This window comes from Coturnix japonica, chromosome 13, assembly GCF_001577835.2.
Source record: "Coturnix japonica isolate 7356 chromosome 13, Coturnix japonica 2.1, whole genome shotgun sequence".
In the NCBI taxonomy this organism is placed as follows: Eukaryota; Metazoa; Chordata; class Aves; order Galliformes; family Phasianidae; genus Coturnix; species Coturnix japonica.
The window spans coordinates 13916024-13940566 of record NC_029528.1 but is presented as its reverse complement, the minus strand read 5'-3'; the positions used below and the strand labels follow the sequence as shown (position 1 = coordinate 13940566).

General features: G+C 44.9%; 1 protein-coding gene across 5 annotated transcripts in view; it reads left to right on the top strand.

Moving 5' to 3' along the window:
• The first annotated feature begins 2 nt into the window (after positions 1-2).
• The window catches only part of FBXW11 (F-box and WD repeat domain containing 11), a 52995-nt gene continuing 28454 nt past the window's right edge, over positions 3-24543 (top strand). Inside the window, exons 1-4 of one of the 5 annotated variants that reach the window (XM_015876272.2) lie at positions 46-126; positions 6789-6862; positions 9262-9370; positions 13910-14011. In XM_015876272.2, coding sequence (XP_015731758.1) covers positions 13961-14011 — 51 coding nt within the window. In that variant the 5' untranslated portion in view covers positions 46-126; positions 6789-6862; positions 9262-9370; positions 13910-13960. Of the gene's footprint in view, positions 20-45; positions 127-6788; positions 6863-9261; positions 9371-13909; positions 14012-24543 lie in introns of those variants that run through there. The other 4 variants (XM_015876277.2, XM_015876273.1, XM_015876276.2 and 1 more) reach the window with 4 other exon arrangements.

Sequence of the window (24543 nt, the reverse complement as noted above, 5' to 3'; positions counted from 1 at the left end):
GCCTGGCGGGTGGCGGGGCGGGGGGGGGGGGGGCGGGGGGGGGGGGGGGGGGGGCGGGCACCGCGCGGAGCTACCGCCGCTATGGAGCCCGACTCGGTGATCGAGGACAAGACTATCGAGCTGATGGTGAGTCCCCCCCCCTCCTTCTCCTCCTTCTCCTCCTCCTCAGCCTCCCGTAGGGCCCGGCCAGCTCGCTCCGTGTGGGCCTGAGGGGCCCGGCGCTGCTCGGAGGTGGCTGCGGGCCTGGCCCGGCCTCGCGCCTCTCCCTCATCCTCCATTGGGAGCCGTGAGGTAAAAAAAAAACGTTATAAAAACCAATGAGTAATTGAAGGAATAGAGAAACTGATGGATAAACGTGTATCCAAATAAAGGGGGGGAAGGTCCGGAATTCCGGGCCTGGGGGGAGCTGCCCTTCCGGCCGCCCAAGCGAAAGGCCCCGAATTGCTGTTAATGGGGGGAGCAGCTCTAAGCTGTGAGGAATGGAATCACCAACACAGCCATGTTCGCTGCTTCATAACGCTGTGTGCGTGCTGTGATGCTGCTGGTGGGATCCTGCACAACGCAATGGAGCTGGATGGTAAAAAACAGCTGGAGTGGGCTGTTATTGCGCACTGAAGGGGAGCTGGGTGTAACGGGGCTCACCCAGCAGCTCTGCGAAATGCCAGCTGCCCTCTGGTATTACTGTGGGGATGCAGAGATGGAAAGTCAAAAGGAAACGGCGTTTCAGTGCTCACTGTGCATCGCTGAGGCCAGAAGCTTAAAGGCCGTTCTGGGTGATCCCGCTGTCCCAGCTTATTTGGTGAGCTCACTCATTGCCAGCGACATCAGAGTGGCTGCGGTGCAGGTGTGTGTTCCAGCAACAGAAAACTGCCTAATGCATTTCCAACACAGGCAGTGCATCCCAGCAGTGCTTTCCTAACTGTGCCAGTGGGTTGCAAATACCGCCTGGCCTTGGGGTGTGTGAGCTGCAGTGATGAGGCTGGAAGGCATCGTGGCCTCGCTCAGGTTTCTTGGTTGCCCTTTGAGAAGCGTTCCCTGCTTTTGGCCAAATTACCAATGGGTAGAAGCAAATGGAATTTCTCAGTGCTGATAGTGGCCCTGTCCCCTTTTACAGCTGCATCTTGGAAATGTGCAAAGGGAAAGTCAAATATGGGTGGGATATTAAGATTTTCATTACATAGGAGGCTTAAGAAACAAGTTTTTTCCTTTTTCAAAACAGTATAAAATTTTAGTAGGGTGAACAATTAATTCCCAATAGAAATCGCTATTCCATAAAGCACAGCTGGTAGTTTAATTTTGATCCTTCCAAAGGCTTGTGCAGAACCACTTGTGTCTGAGCAGAAATGCTTCCCTGGAGTCACCAAAAGCCCATTGAAATGAAGCCCTGCCACAAAGGTTCTGTGCTCTGCTGTGGTGGCAGATGAGATTCCATGGAAGGTTTGAAACAAAGAGAGCAGAAGTTGTGTTGGCAGTTTTCAGCCAGCAATCACAGTGTTCTGTGCAGCCTCTTGTTGTTCATAGCAGCATTAAACATTGCAAAGCCAGAGATGAAGGTGCAAAACCTGATGGGATGCTCCTCTGTTCATGAGTGTTATTGTCAGGAAGAAGAATGGCTGCTTGCTTACTGTTCCAGCCTCCCATTGATCCAGCAGGCTGTATTTGCAGCCCTTTGGGTGCTTGCTCAGTGCCTTCCATTGCCAGGGCTGAGTCCTCAGTACTGCAGGTGCAGATGGATGATGCAGGAGTTCTGAGTAGCTGATAAACCAGAGATAATGTATCAACACGTTAGTTGCATAAAGTCAGAGAACAGGGTGTTCTAACACTCAACTTTTCCTGTGCTGGATGGATCATTTTATTTAAGGCAAAATCAGTCATAGAAATAACCCCGGTCTATTTTTAAAGCTGAAATCTAAGAGAAATATCTTAAGGCTTCAGAGTGACAACTTCTATTTGCTGTATGAAGTTCTAGCTCATGTTCTGAAGTTGCCATCTTAGGGCAGCTGGAGGCTTTAGCTATTATGTTCTAGCTCTGGAAATCACATCGTTAGCCTTTTAACAGCGATGAGCAGGTGATGTAGTTAGGACTTGCCATAGCTTTCAGTTGTACATGGGATATGGTACTTGGCCCTGTGCTGGCACTCGGGGGGTGCTATGTCCATCGGATGCACTGTGTGAGCGGGTGAACGATTGGCAATGAGGAGTAAGGAGGTAATCCAGAACAGATGGAGGGATGCCAAAAGGATGGAAAGGGCTCTTTCTTTGCCTGGTTTTGGTTTTCTCTGTGAAATCAAATCACAATAACCTTTGTGCTCTTCTAAAGGATTGGACTTTCTGAAGGTGAAATACTGACAACAAATGATTTGTGAAATGTGTGGGATGGAGGGCTGTGCTCAGCAGCACCACCACCGTGTGCTTGTTTACATTGCGTTGGAACTTGTATCTTAAAGTTACATATATGGAAAATATTCTCCTTCATGTGGCACCTTTGTTGTCTAGAATGTCTCTCTCATTACGTTGTCCAGTGTTTTAAGTGCCTCCGTAAATAATATAAGTGAAGAACTTCAACATTCAGTATGTTGCCAAAAGTCTTTCAGTTTCTCCTGGCAGAACTTTGATGGGAGCTGCAGGTCTTCATACTCACAAGGTAACAACATCTCAGAGCAAAGTGTTTCTCACAGGACCACTTTACCAGCAGCAACTTGTGGAGATGGTGCTGGTGCTACACAGGATTCCCTGGCTCACTGTGGCTGGACATGCCCCCAAACTGAAGCTTTACAGTGCAAAACAAACCTGAGCGTTCTGGTTGGAAACACACATACAACAGCTGGATGTGTCTCCATAGGCCTATAACGTTCTGCTTTGTTTCTCCCCTCCCTCAATCAGTGCATGCCAAGCAGGCAGTTGCATTTTGTTCAGATTTTTCCAAATGTTCTTGGAGGAATCCTTAAAGGAGGAATCCTTAAAGGAGGAATCCTTCAGAGAGTTTGCTCTTGTGATAGTGATGGACTGGGCGATGGTTGTATTTGCATCTGGAACAAAGCAGGCACTGTTCTTGCTCCAGTGGCTGTTTTGCTCTTAATCAAAGCCTGGGAGCCCTTGGGGAGCCAGCAGGACCTTTGGAGACCTGTTTATTAACTAGTTAATGTGCTTTCTTTGCTGGGATAGCAGGCTATGCCTTACAGTTCCCTTTATTTGTTAGCTAAATGAGCAGCGTTCTGAGTTGCGTGGCAGACATGTGAGTGTGCAGCCATCACATCAGTTGGGGGCAGAAAGGGAAATGGTTGAGGGCAGGTGTCTGACGTGGTGAGGTTGCTTGCTGCTACCCTTTGGGGCAGCAGATGTAAGATCTGCACTGCTGCAGAGGTCATCGGACTGACGGTCACGTTTCACAGTGCCCGTAAGAGGAGGGATGATAGCGTAAAGTGAATAGATTTATGTGACTTTGGCAACAGTACAGAGCGGGAAGGAAGAGCTTAAGGAAATGAATTAGAGCTGGGTAACTGAATTTAAAGCCAGCAGAGCTATGGAGAAATGAGAGAAATAGCCAGAGAAGTGTGGAGAGCTGTATCTTTTGGGAAGGGCTCAGTGGAACAATAGGCTGAGTGGGGAACTGGTTACCAAGGGAAGAAGGGCCTGGATGAGTACAAAGATGCTCAGTGCAGGTAGCAGGCGAGAAAAGCCAGCTGAGGTGCTGGTTTGGATGGCAACAGCTACTGTCTATTCGAGCAAAGGAGAACTGCAGATGCTCCATTTGCAGGGAGAATTCTCAACCTAAGTATCTTTAAATTCTTTCTGAGGGAAGCTTGCAGTTTTTTAAGGAAGCTCAATGCTGGCATTCCACCAAAGCCTTTTAAATCTCATTTGGGATTATTTTTGCCTCATTTCAGTTAAATTATCTAACATGACTCGATTTGCCAGCCTCTGCAATGGCAGTGAGTGCATAAGAAGCAGCAGTCAGAGCTGCCTTGGTGCCTGATAAGCACGTGTGACCTCCAGCCCCTGTGAGCATCCCCAGGGAGCTCCAGGGCACTGCACTGCAATTGCACAGGCCCTGAATCACGCTGAGAAACCCAGTGTGTTAATGGCAGTGTGGGATGGTACCTACATGCAGGCATGTGCCAGCCCAGCCCCTTACCTGCTCCCGGGTGCTCCTATAGGAACTCTTAGGGTGCACGTATGGCATTGGTGCGTGTCAGGCCATGCAGGCTGTGTCTGTCCCTTGGGGAGAGTTGTTGGGTGTTAAAGTTTGGCTCACCAACAAGCGTTGCACCACCATCTCAACAAAACAAACGGAGCTGTCTTCTTCCAAGCTGTGCCCTGAGAGAGGCCCGGGGACATTTCTCTGCAGGATGGATGTACCTTTTCATTTTGTGTGTATTTTCTGAAACACCTTCGCTGCTTGTTAAATCAACTTGATGTATGGCTTTTGATGCGTTACGTTTTATTGCTGTGCAGTTTAGAGGTCAGCGTAGCGTTGGCATTTTCAGTTTCATCTTCCTGTGCTGCTTTGAGTGCTTGTGCAGCAGGGTGAAAAGCAAGATGGGCTTCACGTGAAATGGATGGTGCAGAGAATGGGCCAGTGAGACAGGAATGGTGCGTGGGAGAGAATGAGAGGCCATGGCTGTAAGAGGGCTGCTCTGCAATGAGCTACTGCTATTGCCAGGGAGAGAAGAAATGGAAGGGAAACGGGGATATGTACTGAGTTGTTTAAACTAATGCTGATTAATAACAGTACTTACATTCTAGCTTTTTTTCTCTGGTGATGTTTTCTTTATCCTACTGCCACTGTTTGTTGCATAATCTGATTTCACAGCTTGATTTCCATGGTGCTGATAGTACTTCGTTATTCACAGCAAATCCAGTTTTTCTGGAAAATCCCTTCCTTCTCCAGTTTGTTGGTGTATTTATGAGCTCAGTGGGGTGACATCTGACAGCCTGCTCCATTTTCCTATGCTACTTCCATGCATTTCCCAGTACGAGTGGTGAATGACCCAGACCAAATAATGCAATATTGCAATGCTTGTTGTGCTTTAATAATAAAAAGGGGAGTCTCCTTTTGGAAAATCAATTCATTTCTCAAACAGAGTAACTTAACAATGGCAGTGCTTGGAGGGAGGTGTGATGTTTCTTCATTGCTTTACTGAAACAGGTCCCCATAGGAGTTGCATCCTTGTACTTGTAGCCTGCAAACCCAAAGTGCTTAGAGGTAATCATGGAGTAGTTCCTCATCCTGGGCCCACTCCTGTACAAATGTAGACCAGTTTAAAAGATGTAGGTAGGTACCTGCTTGGTATAGGAACAGGGGGGACCATTGTGCTTTCTGTGTAAACTGGCATAAAGCTTTTGGGCTCAACTCTTGGCTGTGCAACGTGGCCAAGTTTTGTTTCCTTCGTTGGCCTGGCTAAGGCAGTGAGCTGTGCGTGGTCTGGCCGGGCTGTGTTCTGTTTTGTGCTGCTGAGAGGTTCCAGAGTGTGGAATTTTGGCACAAAAGCCGTGTACGTCCTGCTCCGTGTGCCTCCTGGGGAGGTGTGTGTACAGGATGGCTTGCACACTGATGTGCCGTTTCGATCTTCTGCCTTTTTAAGTCACACCAATTGAAACATTTCAGACAATAACGCATGCGGCTCTTGGAAAGCCTATACTCAGAATCTGTTTGCAAAACTTAAGCTCCAATTACAGCTTGTATTTGATAGGAGATCTTTTAAGCGATTCTGTCTTGGCACCAAAGGACTAGCCAGGGAAACTCGATATTTGTGTTGTCTCCATCACTCCTTGATGGGGAGAAGCATCCAGGAGAAAATCAGACCTGTGCTGTCACACTCCAATTCTTGTAAGGAATGCCTTCCTGCTTCTGCTGCTGACATCCTGCTGGCTCTGTTGTGACTTAGCAAATCAGTACATTTATATAATTTTGATAGCTGGCTGAGCTATATTGTACTCTTACAGTTCTGAGTCATGTGCCTTGACATCTTATTGCTTTACTTGGCAGTATTCGTGTATTGGATGTGGTATTAGACTTACAGCCCTGCTTTGCCTTTGAAGTGTATGTTGCCCTGTGGTTGCTGCCTGCTTTGCAAAGGATCAAGAGGCAAAAAATCATCCCACGCTGAAGATGCTCCTTTGCTGGTGTACAAGGATTGGATTGAAAGGGTCACCATGGGAGATGGTGGTAGCACATTGCTCTGTGGGCAGTGCAGTGATGCGTTCTAGAAAATGCTTCTGCTGTTTCTGGCTGGTGTTACAGGAAATCATTCTGTTGTCTGTCTCAGACTTGTAGAAAGGTCTGGCTGGGAGTCACACAGCCTGGTCTGCTTAGGGTAGGTTCTCATTATTCTGTTACGTGTGTAGCTGGAACTTCCACAGGCTTGGTTTTCTCTTAGGTTGCAGTTAGAGCTACTTCAGAGACAATGTTTCCTACTGTAAGCTTGTTGCTGGAGCCACGGACTCCCAGCCTGTCAGTGCACACAGTGTTTGTCAGGTGTAAGCAGGTGGATGAAGCTACGGTGGTTACATCACCATTAGCAGCACAGTCTTGATCTTTGCAAAGTGAGCTGTTGCCCCAAAACAGTTTGTTTAGGATTCATTCGTTTATAACATGGGAAAGAGCAATTTGTTGTCTGTGAGTCCATTTCTTTGTCTTAGATCCACCAATCCAATGCCCCACTAACACAGGTGTTACCGGTAAAGGTGTATTGGCCCTAACAGCGCTAGCAGTGCATAATTGGGATTTCATTCAAGCAAGGATAGATACACCAAGCTGAAGATGATTGGCTGCTCTCTTTTAACAGAAAAGAAGGAAAGCCCATTCGAATCCCCTTTCATTCTGGATTGGTGGATCTGAAGCGCAGAAACAAGGTTTCAGGTAAGCAGTCACCCTGTACTATATCCTGCTGCTTCTGCTTAGATGAGTTTGTCCGCAAATTCAGTACCCGCTTTAACTGCTCGATGTCCCTCAGATAGCAGAACACAGCAATTAGCTGCCGGTGTGAGCTTAGTGTTCAGAGTAGACAGCTGTGCATTGTTAGGATGCTGCTGATCTCTGAAGGCCAGGCCTAGGAACGTGGGGTAGATGCACTAGACAGCAGTATCTACAGATAAAGGGACATTAAGCAAACACTTCCCAGATCTTGCTTCTGGAAGGAGGAGGCAGCCTCATCAATGACCGGTTCAGAAAGTGGCAGCTATCTGCTTTGATTTCTGGCTGTATTTTCTCACGAGTTCATTGGAAATGCAGAGGACTTCTCCACTCGTTTGTGTGACGAATTTCAGTAGCTTTGTCCTGCTGAAATACCATTTGAAGTTCTGTTCTGGGCAGCACTTGGAATCAGCATTTTAAATCCTCAGGGAGGTTTCAGCTTCAGGTTCTGTTACTGATGGTTCTCAAAGCAGTTCTGAGGAGGTGCTGCAGAGCCGCAGCAGGTTTGTTTCAGAGTAGCACTGTGGGTGTTTTGAGTCCTGTTGCTCTGAGACTTTGAAAAGACTGTGAAGGGCTGCAGTGTGGAGTCTCAGATAAGTTTGGTAGGTATCTGCGTGTGTTAAGAGGGAAAGTGAGATTGCTGGTTGATAGAGAAGCATGTTGTACCTTGAATGTCTGGTGGGAAGGTGAGCCCCTCTCCTAAGGCCCAGCTCTGTTGTGAATTAGTGCTTTAATGAACTTGTCAACTCATTTCTAAAGCTAATGTGAAGCAGGTACACCTCAATTCCTTTTGATATTAATAGCAATAACACTAAGCCGCTTGAGTGCTCTCCTCTGTAGACAGCTATTAAAACAAATGTTAAGGCCTCAATATTTAATATACCATAGGAGAAACTCTTGTAGGTGCAGCTGATACTTTGGATTATTTTAGCTGTGTGTTTCTTTTGCTGGTATGGTATTTTTCTGCAAAAATTGTACTTGCATTTAGTAGATGAAAGCATACATAATGAATTGCTTGTGCACAGGATACTGTTGTTTCCAGGCTTGAGTTTTTGAGTAGTTAAATTAGGTTGGGGTGAAGAAGTCCTGGATGTGCTTCTTAGTTCAGTCTACAAAAACCCTGATTAAACTCTGAGGTTTAATCCTCAGTCTGACACATTTCTTGCAGTCTCTCCTACCCCATCAGGCCATCCCTCACCTCAGAGTTACACTGCAGTAAAACCTCCTGGAGCATTTGCTGCCCTGAGTGTGTGCCCTTCTCTAAAATGAGAGAATTGGGAGACAGGACTGATGTTGACATCTCTAACGATGAGAACTGAAATGAGAAAATAATTAACATGCGCTGGGGGGAGGGAAGGAGAAGCTGTAATGTGCACTCCTGCTGATTAAGATCCCCAGTGTGCTGGGATTCAGTATTATAGGAACTGCTGAACTGCTTGGAACGTGGAACAGTCCTGTCAGAGCCATTCAGAAAGCTAAGCTGAGCACAGATGTAAGTGTACACACATTGCAGGCTTAGGTCTCATCCTGGTTTTGAATCCTACATTTTTAAAAGCAAAGTGCAAGTCAGCTTTCAAAAGCTGTTGAAATACTCCCCTGCAACACGAGGAACACAAACTCTGAACGTGACTGCAGCATTTTCTCACACACTAAGGTTGGATTTCACATGTACTTCAACTCTTCCAAGTTAAAGTGCGCTCTGCTTTGCCCATATGTGATTTTTTAAAATCAGGTTAATATTTGTTAGGTTGCACTAGTCCTTATCCTTAATAACTTAATACAGAAACGAGTCAGAGCCAACTTAATAAGCCTCATGTACAGGTTTTGAAGTGTGTAGCTTACTCACTGTAAGATTTCACTATTTCAGTTGGCAGCACTAGGTCTGTGCAGCTGCTTTTTTCCCTCTGGTTCTGATTTACTGTTAGCAGGTGTGCTGATGTCTGAATGTCTGGAACACCTCTGCTCCTTCAGCATAAGGGAAGGAAAGCCAGTTTTCTTCTGAGGTGGCCTGTGTGTAACATAGGATGTGCTAGTGCAGCAAGGACTGTTACAATTCTGAGCTTTTGAAACTGTTGCAGCTGGGATGGCTTGTCTGAAGGACATAAAGATTAACTTAAATACTGTATTTCAGAAGATTCGGAGTGATTTCAGTTAACACCGTAGAATAACTATGTTGCAAATGTATTAGGATTTTCTTTGTAATCTTCCGTGTCCTCCTGAAAAGGAGCTACTGCATTTCACGAGTCTTATCCTGATGAATAAATGATAACGGAGTAAGGTTGTGTTGCTGTATACAAAAAAATGCATTTAATCTTTTCTCCACTGAATCCATGTTCCTTTTGTAGCATTCGTTTTGTTGTAGCGAACGCATACTTTGATCTTCAGGAGCAGAGCGGGACTGCATTGTTGATCACGCTTCTGTGAATTCATTGCCCTATGTAGAAGAACTGCGTGGTAATGGAAAACAATTTTTCAGATCAATTCTCCTCATTTGTCTTGCTTTGAGCTTCCTGAATTCTCACTTAGTGTTCTCCCCAAATGCGAGAATCTTACGTGCGGGTCTTGAATGACAGCTGGGAGGCTGAGCAGAGATGGTTTTGGAATGGCAATCATTTATCTAAATAGATTTTTCTGATGGAGTTGTGACTCAGCTATTGGTTTCTTGGTGTTTTTTTGGTTTTTTTTTTTAATGGTCTGCTGACAGTAAAGGAAAAATCAAAATTGTTTTACAAGTTCGAGCGAGTTTGCTACTCTTTCATTAATTTTTGAGAAACTCCCTTTTACTTCCATAGCTCTTCAAAACCCAGCAATGCAAGAGGAAGCCAGATCTCTTGTAGGGAGACTGCCTGCTTGACCTGGGAGTGTGGCCATTAAAGCAGAACAGATAAGCACAGGAGTTGCGCTCTGTGCATTGTGGGGATGGTGCTCAGCCTTCCAAAGCAGCCGCTCAAGACTGCATGTGAGATTGCATTTTGTATGTGGAAAGGTAGTGATGTGATGGCACCGGTTCATACTCGTATGACGCATGTGAACACGCCACATCTCTCAAGGGACAACTTGGTTTTGAAATGAAAATAGGAAGAGTGCAAAGCCTTGCTATTGGTCTGATAAATTCTCTTTGGTTCACAGTACCTCAGCAAAAATACTAAGTGTGCCAAAATGTGCAACGTAGTGAATGTACGACTGTGCCAAGCCAGGCTGTCACTTGTGGAACGTGCTTATTTGTGTTATGTGCATGCCCACACACTTTACTTCCAATTAATTATTCACAATGACGAATATACCTTGACACTTCTACTTTTCCACTTGCAAATACTCAGGGTACTTGTTCCAACGTCCAGTTGGTTCAGCACTGTTTTGCTTATCAGTATTTTGAATGAATCACTTCAGGTAAAGCTGACAGGTAAGTTCTAGATGACATCCCAGCAAGCCAAAGGGCTGGGGGTGGTCGCCAGCTCTTCCCTGCTGAGTGTAAAATAATACTGAAGGCCTTTGAACAGTCTTAACTGCTTTCTGTTTTTTCTCTTACTGTGGTTCATGCTGATTTTTGAGAAGGTTCTGGGCTTGATATTAAATTTGCCTTGGGAGCATTAAAATTCTATAGTCATCCCATCTGAAAGTCAGAGTTTGTGTCAGAATCCCCCTTCAGCAGCACTTAAAATGGGCTGCCACTGGGTGTGTTCGCAGACAGAGCATTTCAAGTAACAGCTGTTACTCCCCGAATTTATCAATGTTAAGCACTAATGGAAAGAAAGAAGCATCAGTTCAACCTTCTGGTCCAGGCCTAAATCAAAAGTAAATTGAAAATCTTGAATAGCATGTAAGTCTCTTACAACTGAATGCCCAAAGAGAATTCAGAGGGAAGATTGAGGTTTGTTGGCTGTGCCTGGCCTTCCCAGTCTGAATCTTTGCTCTTTGGAAATGCAGAACAAGAGCTGAAGCACTGAGGAGCTGATTGGTTTTCATGAGGAATTTGGGAAAAGCACTTCAGGACGTGGGAGCCCGGATGATTTGTTAGGAGCTTCTAAGTGATTTGGGTTTTGTAGTAAACTGTGTGATCAGGAGGTCATTGCAGGAGGAGTGAATTCATCTGGTTAGCTGTGCTTCTTGACAAATGTGTTTCTTGTATTTCTATCTGTAATTAAAATGTAACTCCCTCCAAGCTTTTTTTGACCTGCCTAGAAGCATTGCAGGGGCAAGGCTGGCTTTGCTTTCAGAGTGGACTCCCCCCAGTGTGTAAACCTGCCTCAGGTTATCTCTGTATAAATAAATAGAGTGTGATTTTGATGAGAAATGTTGAAATGTCACAATTCCAGTACTTTATAGAACTTGTGCTAATAAGGGTTAGTCATTAATGCTGCCTTAACTGTAACATTGCAGCATTGCCATCACCGGATCAATTAGTTCCATTGGGAGCACAAGCTCAAGTCCACGTTTGTTTCTAGAGTTAACTTAGTGAGCATGACAGAATATTTCTTAATTTATTTTTCTTTTACATAAGACAGAAATCAGCAATGTTTCAGTTGGGAAGTAAACGCTAATTTTAGAGGCACCAGAATGAAAAATGCTCTGGACGTGTTACCTTGATTGATGAAACAGCACTTTGCAAATATGGGAAGTGCTGTGTGAACAAAACCTTTGAGGTGTTTGGGGTTGAGGAGGTTGTTTTTACCCCTTATCCTTTAAGTTACTGCAGTTCAATATATCAGAAGTTGTTTTTCCACCCGCCTTTTATCTGGGATGAGCTGGGGTAGGAGCCAGCCTCTCTGGAACCAGAGCCTTGTGCAAGGACTTAGTCATGCAATTTCTCTTCCTTTTCCCGTTCCCAGTCTTTATTTATAGTGCTGCAGCTCACTGGGAACCTGCTGCAAGGCAAGTGGAAAGTGAGGGCAGAAGCTCAGGTGGGTGTTACTCGAAAAGTAGGAGTCTTCATACAGCATTGTGCTCATATTTCTGACTGATGGCACCGATGCAGACAGGGTCAAGAAAATAACGCGTCAGGGAAGCCCACGAATATTTGCACATTGCTGTTTGAGTGTGAAGTAGAATCTGTAGCATTGTGCAATGTCATTGCTGCACTGAAGCATCCAGTGTTCTTTATGAATCCTTTTATTCAGGATTTCCTAATACTGTGGAGAAGTTTTTGGTGTGGCTTCGACTTGGTGTGGAAATGGCTTCTTTGTTTAATGTGTTAAGAACTAAATTACAAAGTTATTCTGCTCTTCAGTTCTTCATAATGAGCTCATTTAGTGAGAGCCATTCCTATTACCAAATGCAGTCTCATTACCACCTCATTTTTAAGGCAGTGCAGTAGACTGTCTGTGCTCTGTCCCACCTGATGAGTGCTTTGAACTTTAAAGGTATAAAAACCTTTTTTTGCTGTCTTGCTGAAATTCAGATAGTTGCGCTGATATCACTGATTGTCTACAGCAGTTCTGGAAACTGAATTCCAAGGGTTCATTTGAGGATACGTCACATCAAGTAGCTGTAGATACTGGGTTAATTGGCAGCTTAATGGAAAATCACATTTCTCTAAGCTTTAAAGAACCTTTTAATAATACAAACTATTGAAGAAAAAAAAATACAAAAAAGCATTAATTTTATTTTTTACTTCTGTCCATAAGATCTCATTACTGTGCATAGTGCAGAACATCCGTTTGGAGCTGCACCCTTCCTACGTAGGACTGGAGGAGAGAAATCAAGTGGGTTTTGGTGCTGATGGGATCATCCTCGTCCTGGTTGTGCTTTCATTTCTCTTTAGCACGGAGGTGAAAATCGTAGGTTTTCTTGTGCTTTATTCATAAGATATGAAATCAAATTTGCAAAAAGGTTTTGCCTTCCTCAGCTGCTCTGGGTTCCCTCCTTCCCCTCATTACTGGCAAATTAACTCCTTTCCTCCAGCCTTCACCTGTGGGTATTCTGCTCTCAGCTTCGACATCTGTGCCTTTTCCTTTTAACGATTTGGTGTTTGTTACAACTAATTTGGAAGCCCACGTGAAAGTTACAGGAAGGCAGGTTTCAGAGCTGGGTCTGTGACTGCTTGATAGTAATTGAATCCTTTTCTCGAACTTTATCTGATGGTTGTGTAGTGTGCTATTGTATCCTTAAAAGGAGCTGGGAAATAATACCACGGAGCTATAAAAGGTCTGGAGATTCAGTCTGCATTGAATTTCTCCAGCTTCAGAGAAACATGTTTGAAAACATTCCCCAACTTCCAGCATCACCAGTGTGGCACTGAGTAGTTAAGCGTGATTCTTCCCAGCTCGGATGCTGAGATGAGCCATAAATACTGTTGGGCTATAATTTGGCTGCCAGGATGCCTTTAACTGATAACACCAGCTCTTCCCCCAGTGACCCATTTAATCAGGATACCATGCATGTTGACTAAGCAGAGCTTGGGCTGGCAGTCTGAATTTAGGCGTAGCTCCTCTTTTTAAAAGAATGACTATTTTTGGTTGTGTTGGTGTCCCACACCTTGGCTGTAACCTCACAAGTCAATGCGGGCTTTGCTGTCAGAACAAATAAGCACAAATGGGGAAAGCTGAGACAGCGTGGGGTGCCAGACCTTCATCACCAACTCCCCAGGGCTGCGTTCTGAAGAGCTGCCACCTAATGAAGGGCTCCTGTGCTCCTCTTACCTGGGGCAGGGGGTGGGGGAGGCAGTGCCTGGCAGTCCCAATGCTGAGCAGGCAGCTACCCTGCATGGCTGAGCTGGGAACTGCTGGGAGGGAGCTCAGTGGGCACCTGGGCACCACAGCCACGCAGCTGCAGGTGAGGCAAATCAGTTTGTTATCCTTATTAGGGCAAAGGGATGGCTTATTTCCTGCAAAGGATCTTCAGTCGTTATTTTACCCTTGGCCACTAACCTTGCAATGAACGTAGAAATGCTGTAGATAAGTACCCATGTGAACGTACTAATGAGTTGCCTGCGTTGAGTGATTTGTTGTGGCATCTAACTGCTTCTTCTCTTCCTTCCTTTTTGTCACCCTGCAGTGTTCTGTGCCAAGGTCTTTGTGGCTAGGCTGCTCCAACCTGGTAGAGAGCATGTGCGCACTGAGATGCCTGCAGAGCATGCCCAGTGTCAGATGTCTCCAGGTGCCTTTCTTCTTTCTTGTTGTAAATGTTATGCGTATGCTGTTGAACTTTGTTAAACTCATAGGACTCTGTTTAATCGAATTGTTAAGTCTGCTAAATGTTTTTTGTGCATCCTTTTTTTTCTGAAATCTTCTACTTAACTGCATTGTAGGAGTGAACCTTAAGAGTACTTTCTGTACAGGAGGTTCTCTGGGGGGTGGTGAGCTTTTGTGTTCTATTGCCTGTTTATGAAGTTGTGATATAAGTAGCATAGTTGTGCATGTTGCCTGCTACGTTTTGCTTTCTCATTTAATTAAAAAGAAAAAACAACAACATCAACAAAAAACCCACAACGCATCCTGAGCTTTGTCGTTTCTCTTAAATTGCAATGAACTGAAAAGCCTGTAATGTTTTTGTGATTTAATTTAGAAAGGGTAAGCTTTTAATTTTTTCTACTAAGAACAGCCCTGCTTTTACAGCCTTACGTTTATCACTGCTCGTGGTTGAAGGCAGGGCAGTTAGCATGGAGCCCTGCAGCTTTGGCAGTTCACAGAGTCCCTTAGCAATTCAGCTTCTGAAAGCAAGGAGCAGGGGATGGGGGTGGCTCTTAGGGGTGGGGAACTGCTGCTGTTGCTTTACTGGTGTGGGAGGGATTGGAAAAGATAAATAACAACAGGGAGATTTTTGATACCAGCTCAGTTTTGAGCTCCCAAAATATTTACTCTGGAAAGTAAATGCAGGACACGTGTATTGTCTATGTGGCGCTTCCCCCAGTGTTTCAGAATGCATTGTTTTTAGCAGATGTATCGATGATTTGATATTGGTAACTTCTGTAACACAGCGGTGTTGTTCGGTGGTTTGGTCTTTCATGTGAACAAAATGAGCATTTGAGAGAAGCTGCTTTTGTGAATGAGAACGTAAGCAAAGTGAGCTTGGTTTGCAGTCAGTTTCCACTCAGACACAGGGCAATGTGAATGCTTGGCCTTAGGGACTAACAGTCTGCACGTGAAATGCAGCTCTAAGTTTCAAAATTAAACATCAGGATTTGTGTTAAAATATACTTTTTCTGTTGGAATGTTTTATGTTTATGGTTTTTAAGTGATGGGGAATAAAGTTTCTAAGGTAAATGTATAGATGGACAGTAGTTTTACAGGATGGGATACTGCGTTGTGGCCAAACCGTGGTAACAGCAGGTGTTTGTAATCATGTGTGGGGCACAGGGCTGGAGCTGCCCTTGGAGTTTGGGCATGTGGTTTATGTGCAGCTGTGTGGGATGGCCTGAGAACTAGATAGCAGCAGTTCTGCTGTGAGTAACAGGATTCTGGGTGGTGGTTGAGGGTCTTGGTTTTGTGACTGCAGGCCGTGAGGGGGGGTAAGCCGCTGGGCAGTGTGTTGGGCTGGGTGGGATCTAGATTTCAGTCAGGGTGTGCATGTCTGCAAATAGCAATCTGGGAACTGGGAGGACTGTTTAGTAGCGCTGAATTGAAATAATGGCAAACTGTGTTATTCTGAGCAGCTTTTCTTAAAGCGCCTTTTAACAGTTTGAACAGGTACGTAGTAGTTAGCTGGAAGCGTAGCAGGTGTAAGCTCAGACCAGGCTGAGCATTAGATGAATTGATGCTGAACACACTGTATTCCAGACTTCACTTGGTATCATTGATGGTAGGATGAAGTACAGAACTGTGTTGGTGAATGTACTGCTGAGTACACGGTGTTTTGGTGAGGTGAGCTGTGCTCAGCAGGCTGCTCACAAAGCCAGCTGTAGCCATCACTGCTCATAATGTTGTTCCAAAGGCCCATATGTGTGTGTGCAGCAGTGACGTTTTGTAGGACTACAACCGAGGTTAAGAGTTCTTCAGTCTTTTAGAAGCAGCTGTGAGGGATTTAAAAAAAGAGTTCTCATTTCAGGCATGTGACTCATGAGCCCCGTGGGGAACTTGGAAGTGGAAGTGGCACCAGTTGCTTTCCCCATTTTTCTGTTTTTGGCACCGTGACTTGCCTTTCGTTGTTCCTTAGCTTATGAAATAATAGAAATGGGTAGGGCATGTCTGCCTGGAGGTACGTGATCAGTAATATTAGAGTAATGATGATTAATAGTGAGTATAAGGGGGTGAATAGAGAAGCTCTTCAGTGGCATGAAGCTACCAGAGTGTTGTATCAGTTATCTGTGTGTTACGTGTATAGGCTGTGAATGGTCCAAAGGAGGAAGAAATCCTAGTCTTAAATCTGGGTTAAAACCTAACTGTGCTTCTAAAAATCAAACTGTAGCATTTAAGCAGATGTCTTCTGGTGCCAGTGGGTTGGACGGCCATGTTCTAATTCTTTAGGTTGAGTCACACTTTGTATTCTGTGCTTTTCTCTTGCAGAGAAATTCCTGCTTATTTAGTGGGATTTTCTGGACAGATGCCCTGCCCGAGGCAGGGAGTTGGAATCAATGATCCTTGAGGTCCTTTCCAACCCAAACCATTCTGTGAATATTTGCCCTTTTACTGTGACTTGTTAATGAATGGACAGAGATACGTAATTAAAAAAACCCCACAACATGGCTGGTGTTACTGCATGGAAAAGCACGTCCTGAATGCCAGTTACCTGTTGAAAATACTGTAGAATCTGAGGGCTTATTTGTGACTACTGAATTGTCTTTAATAGCGGTTTAGTAACAAGGTGTTGGCCTTCCCATTCTGAACACACTTGGATTCAAATAGCTGCTGTTCTCATCCTGTCTTTGGTACATATTTGACTGCAAGCAGCCTGGTGTCTTACACGAGTGTTCCTACCAATGTGCCCTTTCTTGCTTCCCCCACTCACACCCCTCCAACGTGGTTTCCTTGCTGCTCCTTTTTATTTGTTGTCTTTCAGGCATCACTCTGTTGTCTGCAGTGTCCTGTGCTTCCTTAGCACTGTCCCAGGGCTGTGCACCACAGGGAGGTGACACTGGTGTGGTTCTTGCCAGAGCCCTTCCTGCTTGCACATTACAACAGCAATGCATTGATTTACTCCCCATAACTGGAAGCTGTCTTTGCAAAAATGCCTTAAGAGCCTTTTGAATTGACCGATTCATAATTTATTACTGCTTGGAGGAACTTACAATTTGCTAGTGGCGTTATGAAGCGTTAGGGCTTCAATGTTCTTTTCCTTATGATGGCATATTCTGCAAAGGAAACGATTCTCTAGCGATAAGGAATCTCAGTGCTATCACAGCTGAGCGAGGGCACAAGGAAGAAAATGGAATTTATTTATTGCTAAGATACAATTTAGCATGAACTTGCCAACACTTCTATTTGTTATTCTTCACTAATTTTGAGTTTCTGGTGGTTGGTGTTTCTATTCAGATACCATATGGAAGTATAAAAATGGAAACCAGAACCGGAGAAGATTGTATCTGAAAACTAAGAATTGATTTATCGATGTGAAAACTTTCAGCATCTTATTTTTTTTTATTGCCGTGCTGTTGTTTTCACAGCACAGATTCAGACACGGACTCGAAGCAGGGCTCTTGAGATCACAATGCGTGCAGTAGGTGCGTCCTGTTAAAGCCTTTTCCTACGGTGTGCAAAATCACAAATGGGAGAGTGATGAATGGCCTGTCACTGTGCTGCCTGCCTCCTTCTCAAAATGTTATTCCTCCCCGCAGCTGTTAAAATGAGTTGTAATAGCCAGACAACTGCTTTCCTTCTCCTCTTAGGTTTGAAATCATTTACAAATATTTCTTTGACGTGTTTTCTGGTATTTTGCCTCAAAACAGTCGGACTGTTACCGTTCCTTCTTGGAAACAGTCCAACAGGTCCATTAAAAAGAAATGCAGATTTGATTCCTTTTTATTTTGTTTTTGGAAGGAACACGGTGTTCTATCCGATCTCTGAAATATTTCTGCTTGCCCCTGTGCTTTAAACAGCTTCTTTCTGAGACACAAAGCTGTAGAGCCAAGCCCAGCCTTTGTGGAGGGCTCTCATGTGATGGTTGGGCTTGAGGATCACAGTGGGCTTTTCCAGCCTCGATGACTGCATGGTGTCCTGTGATTCAAGCTGTGGATAGTGGCTCAGTGCACCTGTTGTACAGTCAGATGATGCTGGGTCTGTGAACCGGATGGTTAATGCCCATTTTTTTCCTGTTGCACAGCCCTGATGGGGGCTGGACACCCATAGGATGAGGAAACATGAAGTGCTGGGAGATTTTTTTTCTTTCCCAAGAATGATTTATTATCCAGAGGAAAGTGTTGCGATAAGCTCTTTTTTCAGTCATCCTTTGTGTATCAGAGTGCTTTCAGTTTTATGACTTTAATTATTAACTAAGCCTGCTGCTTCGTCGGGGCAAGAAGAGAGACCTTCACTTTATTGGGTCAATTCATGGTGTTTATTTTCAAGCAGAAGAGGATGGTTACTTGCTGGATGACTTTGAGTGTTAGCCAGTGAGCTCAGATCGAGCTATGAACCAGGGCTCTTCCTCTGTAGCCTCTTTAAGAAGCAGAAGTGTTCCCTGATGTCAGAGGCCTCACACATGCACTGAATGTCTGAAAGTTTTAATTCCTGATCCCCCATCTTGAAGTATTTCTGTGTAATGCAGGCGTTTAAAGTTACTTGACTAGTGACTGTTAATTACAGGGCAGTGCTCTCACCTCTGCTTTTTTTTCTTCAGAAGCTTTTAGTATTCAAAAATCAGCTGCCTAATCTGTAATCTTTATGGCTGTGATAGAGATCAGAAGGAATGTGTAGTTCCTTGACCCTCTGTGATATTTCACTAAGCTGCACTCTGCAGAATTCTGAATGTAGGACCAGAAATGGGAGCTTAGGAATGCACTCCTCGTCAGTCACTTGCTAACTTGCCTTTGCTGGTGTTTCTCTGTGGTGCTGTTAGAGATCCCAATCTTTCTTCTCTCAGGCTGGGAGGGATCCCTAAGGAGGCAAGCACGCTTCTTGATGATGGATTCACCTATCAGCCGAAGATGCTAGACCTTGCTTCAGCAACTCCCGAGCCATGGCTTCTATCTGCCACAGATAAGCATCACTTCAAGCATCAATTTATGTTCCTCGGAAAAGCTAACACAGTTGTGCTGAGGCTGATGCATTTCACAAGCAGTGGGTGGGAGTTGTTGTTCCTGATAGCCCTTACAGAAGCCTGCATCTTGGTGCACAGAGATGCTGGGCACGCCTTTGTGTGCACGCTTCCTCTGCCTCTGTTGGGAAAGTGGGGGTTTTTTGCTCCCTGCCCCTGTTAGGGCGAGAAGAAATCTGTGAAGTAAACTGCCATGTTCTTCAGCCTGCCTGCTAATAATGCCGTGCTTGTGCTGGGAGGGAGTGGAGTCTGCCATAGCAGGGAAGAGGATATGCAAGGCGGTCTATTCCATGGATGTCTGATGCAGTCCTTGTCCTTGAAGATGTCTGCTCTGCCTCCCTTCAAAGAATTTGCAGATTAACAGGAAATAAAAATTTCCTGCTAAAGTGGAAATTAAATTTGTTCAGCTCCTTCACCCAGTGCTGGTAGGTTTTGGGTCACAGGGTGACAGCCAGGAAACTGGTGGGGAATTGAGCTGCAGTGTTGATAGCAGCATTAGTCGTGATTGTGCCAGTGTGAATAGTACAGCCCATGGAGAGTCATCACTGTGCAGGGATGTGAGGACCCCTGGGATTAGCAGGCAGGGTGTTCCCTGGTTTCTCTGGGCTTCCTCTGTGTCTGATCTTTGTGCTGGAGGGTCTTAGTGGCTGCAGTGCAGGAAAGTCTTAAAATACATGGTTTGGTTTTCATGGGTAGAATGGACATAAATCACAGTTGCGGATGTGCCAGCAGTTGACGAACCCAACAGTACCGAGCCAATCTTCCAGACACCCACGTATCAAATATAGGAGAAGTGATATAGCAGAGAAAGGAGGAACTGGAACCAAAACTTTGTAGTGTTCTGTAGGATGTTTCTATCGCAAATGTGACTATTTTGCAACCCTTCGCTACAAAGAGGTGCTGTAAGTCCTGAATTGATGCTTGGCATTGTATTGGTGCTTTTAGGGACTCTTACCTTTTGGAGCTGAACTCTTTCCTTTTGAGTTCTTAAGTGTTATCATTCTTTAGGTTGACACGTGCTCCTTGATACAGATATTAAGCCAGATTTGAAAACCAGAGCTCTGGAGAATGCTCTGTTTTTGTTCAGAAATATGCAGCAGTTTTCCTACTGAAGTGATGTGAAACTCCAATGTCTTCAGAAAGAGAGGAGATAATTGTTGGCCTGCTGCAGCAGTCCCAGCTTTGGTTTCAGGGCTTCATTGCACAACACGCTCCTTTTGGCTGCGACGCTGCCTTTTGGATCCTGTAAAACTTCACCAGCTCTCAGTGGGAGCGTTGCGCTGTGCTGTAACACAAAGTGAATTGCTGAAGTGGTGGGTGAAAAACAATCCCTCGGAAAACGGAATGTGAGACACTGGGCACATCTTCCCCTGCTCTCAAATCCCTTTCTGTAGACCCTTCAAACCAGAGACTTTCTGCTATTAATTAACTGCATGTTGAAGTTGCAGGGAGAAGTGGTTCTGACCTCAGAGGTCAAGAGCATTTAGACCTCCATTATATAAATCATGTGAAACCCCAATTAGGCGATTGCACATTCCTTTTAATACCTGGATACAACTGGCACTTCAGTGTAGTGTTTGGCTAAGCCCAGGCAAGGCTGGGTGGAGGTCTGGACCAAAATGAGGATTTGATTTTAGCATCTCTCATTGCTGAAGGCTTCTTTCTTAACCAGAGCTAGTCCAAGGCCTTTTTCTAAGAAAAGGCTTTCTCAGGGCTTTTGGTTGAATGTCAAAAATGCACTGAAATTGGGTATTAAGCTAAGGCTTGTTTCATACAATTAATGAGTGGTTAGGATTTTGTGGATTAATATGGCTTCGTTAGCTGCCAAATTGGAAGTACATTGCTGTGCATCTTTGGAGGAAAAACATGGTCTTACAATGGCTCTTGAATGGCACTGGAATCTTTCTTGGAGCCGCTGGCTGGTTTGAGGCTTTATTTTTATGGAGTATTTGTATTGTGCTAGCTTCTATAATTTCTTGTGTGCAAGAATGCTTCTTCCCACACTTGTATTTTGCAGAAGACAAATACTTGAGGTTACTGAACACATTCTGTGATTTTGCTGTTTCAGACTCCTCCGTGTTTTTGAGTAATGTTTTCATAACTTACAGAAAGAAAAAGCCTCTGTAGGATCCTCTGCAGAATGTGGCTGCAGTTCTCCTGCTCCCTGGGGAAGAGCAAAAGCCAGAGAACAAGTTCTGGCATCATCCTGATGGCCACTGAAAACAGAGGGATGGAGAAGAAAGTGCCAGGTCTGCTCCTAGAAGTGACGCAGGCGAGCTTAGAGAATTAGTTGTTCAGTTGAAGCTTGTACTTCTGATCCTTAAATTCTCATTTGTCAGTCTTTCATGATAACAGACTTGATCCTGTCGCCTTGAGGTTCCTGGGAGTTGCTCTGTGTGCTTTGGTGTGTGTGTAGCAGCTCTCCTGTGAGGAAAGGTTGAGGGAACTGGGCTTGTTTAGCTTGGCAAAGAGAAGGCTCCAGGGAGACCTCATTTTGGGCATCCAGTACTTGAAGGAGCGTATAAACAGGAGGGGGAATGGCTGTTTATGAGGGTGGAATAGGGAATGGTTTTAAACTGAGACAGGGGAGGTTTAGGTTGGATATTAGGAGGAAGTTTTTCACCCAGAGGGTGGTGACGCACTGGAACAGGTTGCCCATGGAAGCTGTGGATGCCCCATCCCTGGAGACATTCAAGGCCAGGCTGGATGTGGCTCTGGGCAGCCTGGGCTGCTGGTTGGTGACCCTGCACACAGCAGGGGAGTTGAAATGATCATTGTGGTCCTTTTCAACCCAGGCGATTCTAATATAAAATAAATATATAAATGACAGTGGGGATGGGAGGAGAATTGGATTTTTAAGAATGACTTGGTGATTGAGGTTCTTTTAATAGACTGAAGTCTTTGATGCCTACTTGTTTTCTTTGTATGGCTTTTTAGGCACCTTTGTGCTGGGAGCTGGGCTCAGCTGCTGTCTGGCACACTGAGGTAACTAAATTTGGGTAGAGTGGGTTTCACGTGGATCCAGAAGCAGAAGTCTGAACCTAAATTCCCTCTGGGCATCCAGGAATAACCCTCAGAGTATTTTAGCTTTGCAGCAGGCAACCAAATTGCAAACATGCTTAATCTGTACATAGGCTGATTTATTTTGGATGAATCTGAAGGCGTCTGAGGGTGACCTGCTTACCAACTAGATCTGAAATTTGCTTCTCAGATGCTCCTCATCCCACCTGTAATCTGAAAAACTTATAGGAGGGGTGGGAGTTGTGTAGGAGAGTGTGTGGTTTGTTCTCTGGCCACTCAGGACAAGTGCCTGTGATGTAGTGGAAGCTCTGACAACTTCAGCTGCTTTTAATTCAGTTAGTTCAGAGATTCCCAGCATCCACAGTTCGAGGGATTTTCAGCAGTGTCGGCAATAAGCCGGAGCTCTGTACCACACTGCAAAGCACTGAGATGTTTTTGCTGTGGGCAGGAATGCAGCCGGCTGCATGCAGCACAGAGCCTGCCAAGGAGGGCTGGGTGCCCGGCTAAAAACAGGCAGGGCTTGTGAGCTGAAGGTATAATTCAGCCTCTGAGTGGGCTGGCAGAGCGCTGCGCAGTCCAGCTGGTTGAAGATAAAGCCACTTTTCAGCTGAAAGGAAAATGCGATCAGTGCGTAGCAAAGTTAAGCTATAGAAGTGAGAGGGAAAGCACTAAATTAATGCGTGGGTTTGGAGGGCAGGAGCTGCTTGGTGGGGGCTGTGGGCTCTCACATGCCCTCCTGCAGGGCTCCCATCCTTATGTGCAGGGAAGCAGTTTGCCTGATGTCTGTGTTGGGCAAGCCTGCATTATGGTGCTCAGAACAGTGCAGGGCTGACTCATCTGAGCCACAATTACACAACTCAGTGCTCTCTGTCCTTATGCATACAGCGTGTTAAGTTGTGATGGATGCAGGCAGCTTTTGGTTACCGAGTCTTTGCTCCAGACACTCAGAAAATTAAATGGGATCAGGGTGTGTTTGGGACAGTTACGCAAGGAACATTTTAGGCACCATCCCCTTAGTACCTGGTGGGGTAAACTCTGCCCTAAGAAGTGCAAAGCTGTTGCATATTATTAAAAAAAAAATAGGGGAGTGCTCAGGCAATTTAAATCATCTGACAGATCAAAAGCATTCTCCTCCCTGTCTAATGTTAGCAATTACACCTGCTGCTGGAAACACTGGTGTCTCCTGGGATCGCAGTAATTATATGTTTTTTTTTCTAGTAACATCTATTGAGTGAAAATACACGCGTGCTGGAAAACAGCTGGTAGTTTGGACAGAAGTAGCAGGGTTTTCTCTTGTTCCAGCCTAAATTGACTGCGCCCCACACTGACTTCTGAAGTTAACTTAATGTTGGATTAGACGTGCTAAATATTAAGAGATGCACAACCATGTATTGACTGAAGAACAGCAAATTAATTTTGCAGTCATGTAAGGCAAAGATTGACACTTTAGAAGCCAAGCTGGAATACTGATACTAATTGCAGTCCTGAAAGCATTCATGATTAATCAGGATAACCTGTTGTTAGTAGCCATTTGTGTTCTCACCTTCAGAATAACTGTTCTAGAGCGCTTGAAGTGCAGAGACAGCTGAGGTTTTTCTATCTCTGAGCAGCGATTGAACTTCTGGGTATTGGGAGCTCTTATTGATCAGGCAGAGCTTCCTGGAAATCAGGCCCCTGGGAGATGTACAAACGGCAGCATAAAAGCATCAAGTATCCTTATCTAATGTTCAGCCTGTGAGCTGTGCTCCGAGCAGGGTTTGTTCTCACAAGTGTTTGTTCTCACCCTGTTACCCTGTTGGTGTTTAAGGTATCTGTTGGTACTGAGTCTTCTTGCAAACCTTTCTGTGGTTACTCAGAGGCTAATAAAAGCGATGCTTTATTTCCAGCGTGAGGATTTCCTTCTAATTTTGCCTTCAGCTGTTAGATCTTGGTACGCTCTCAATATTTCAAGTATATTTTCAGTTGAACTTCCAGCAATAATTGCACTACCTGGCAACTGGGGAGCCTGGCTGCTAGGGGAGGACTGAACGGAACTGAGCATGATTTGTATGGTTACTTAATGCTTACATAAACAGTTCAGTTTAAGCTGAAAGAAGAAATTAGTACAGATCTCAGATACAGGTATGACCGTGATCAGCAGAACCAACTTTCAATCTACTTGAAACCCTTCAAGTTGAACTCACTGACCCTTAGAGCTTTGTTTTCATAGTGCTTTATAGCGACGGAGCTGTGGATGAAGAGTTTTCTCTGCCATCATGTGTTTTCTGAATCTCTTTTATTTGGCACATTATTTGGCTGTGGGCTCCACTGTCTGCTTTTCATCTCAGGGGACTGTTTTCATGCAGGTAGGGCTTAGTTGTCTGACTAAGTTGAAAATCAGAATGAATAACAGTGAATGACAAAAAGAGATGGTGCATGGCCCCATTTATTGTAGGTATCCTGAGCTGAGACCTGGAGCTGTGGTGTTGGCCATCTCCTCT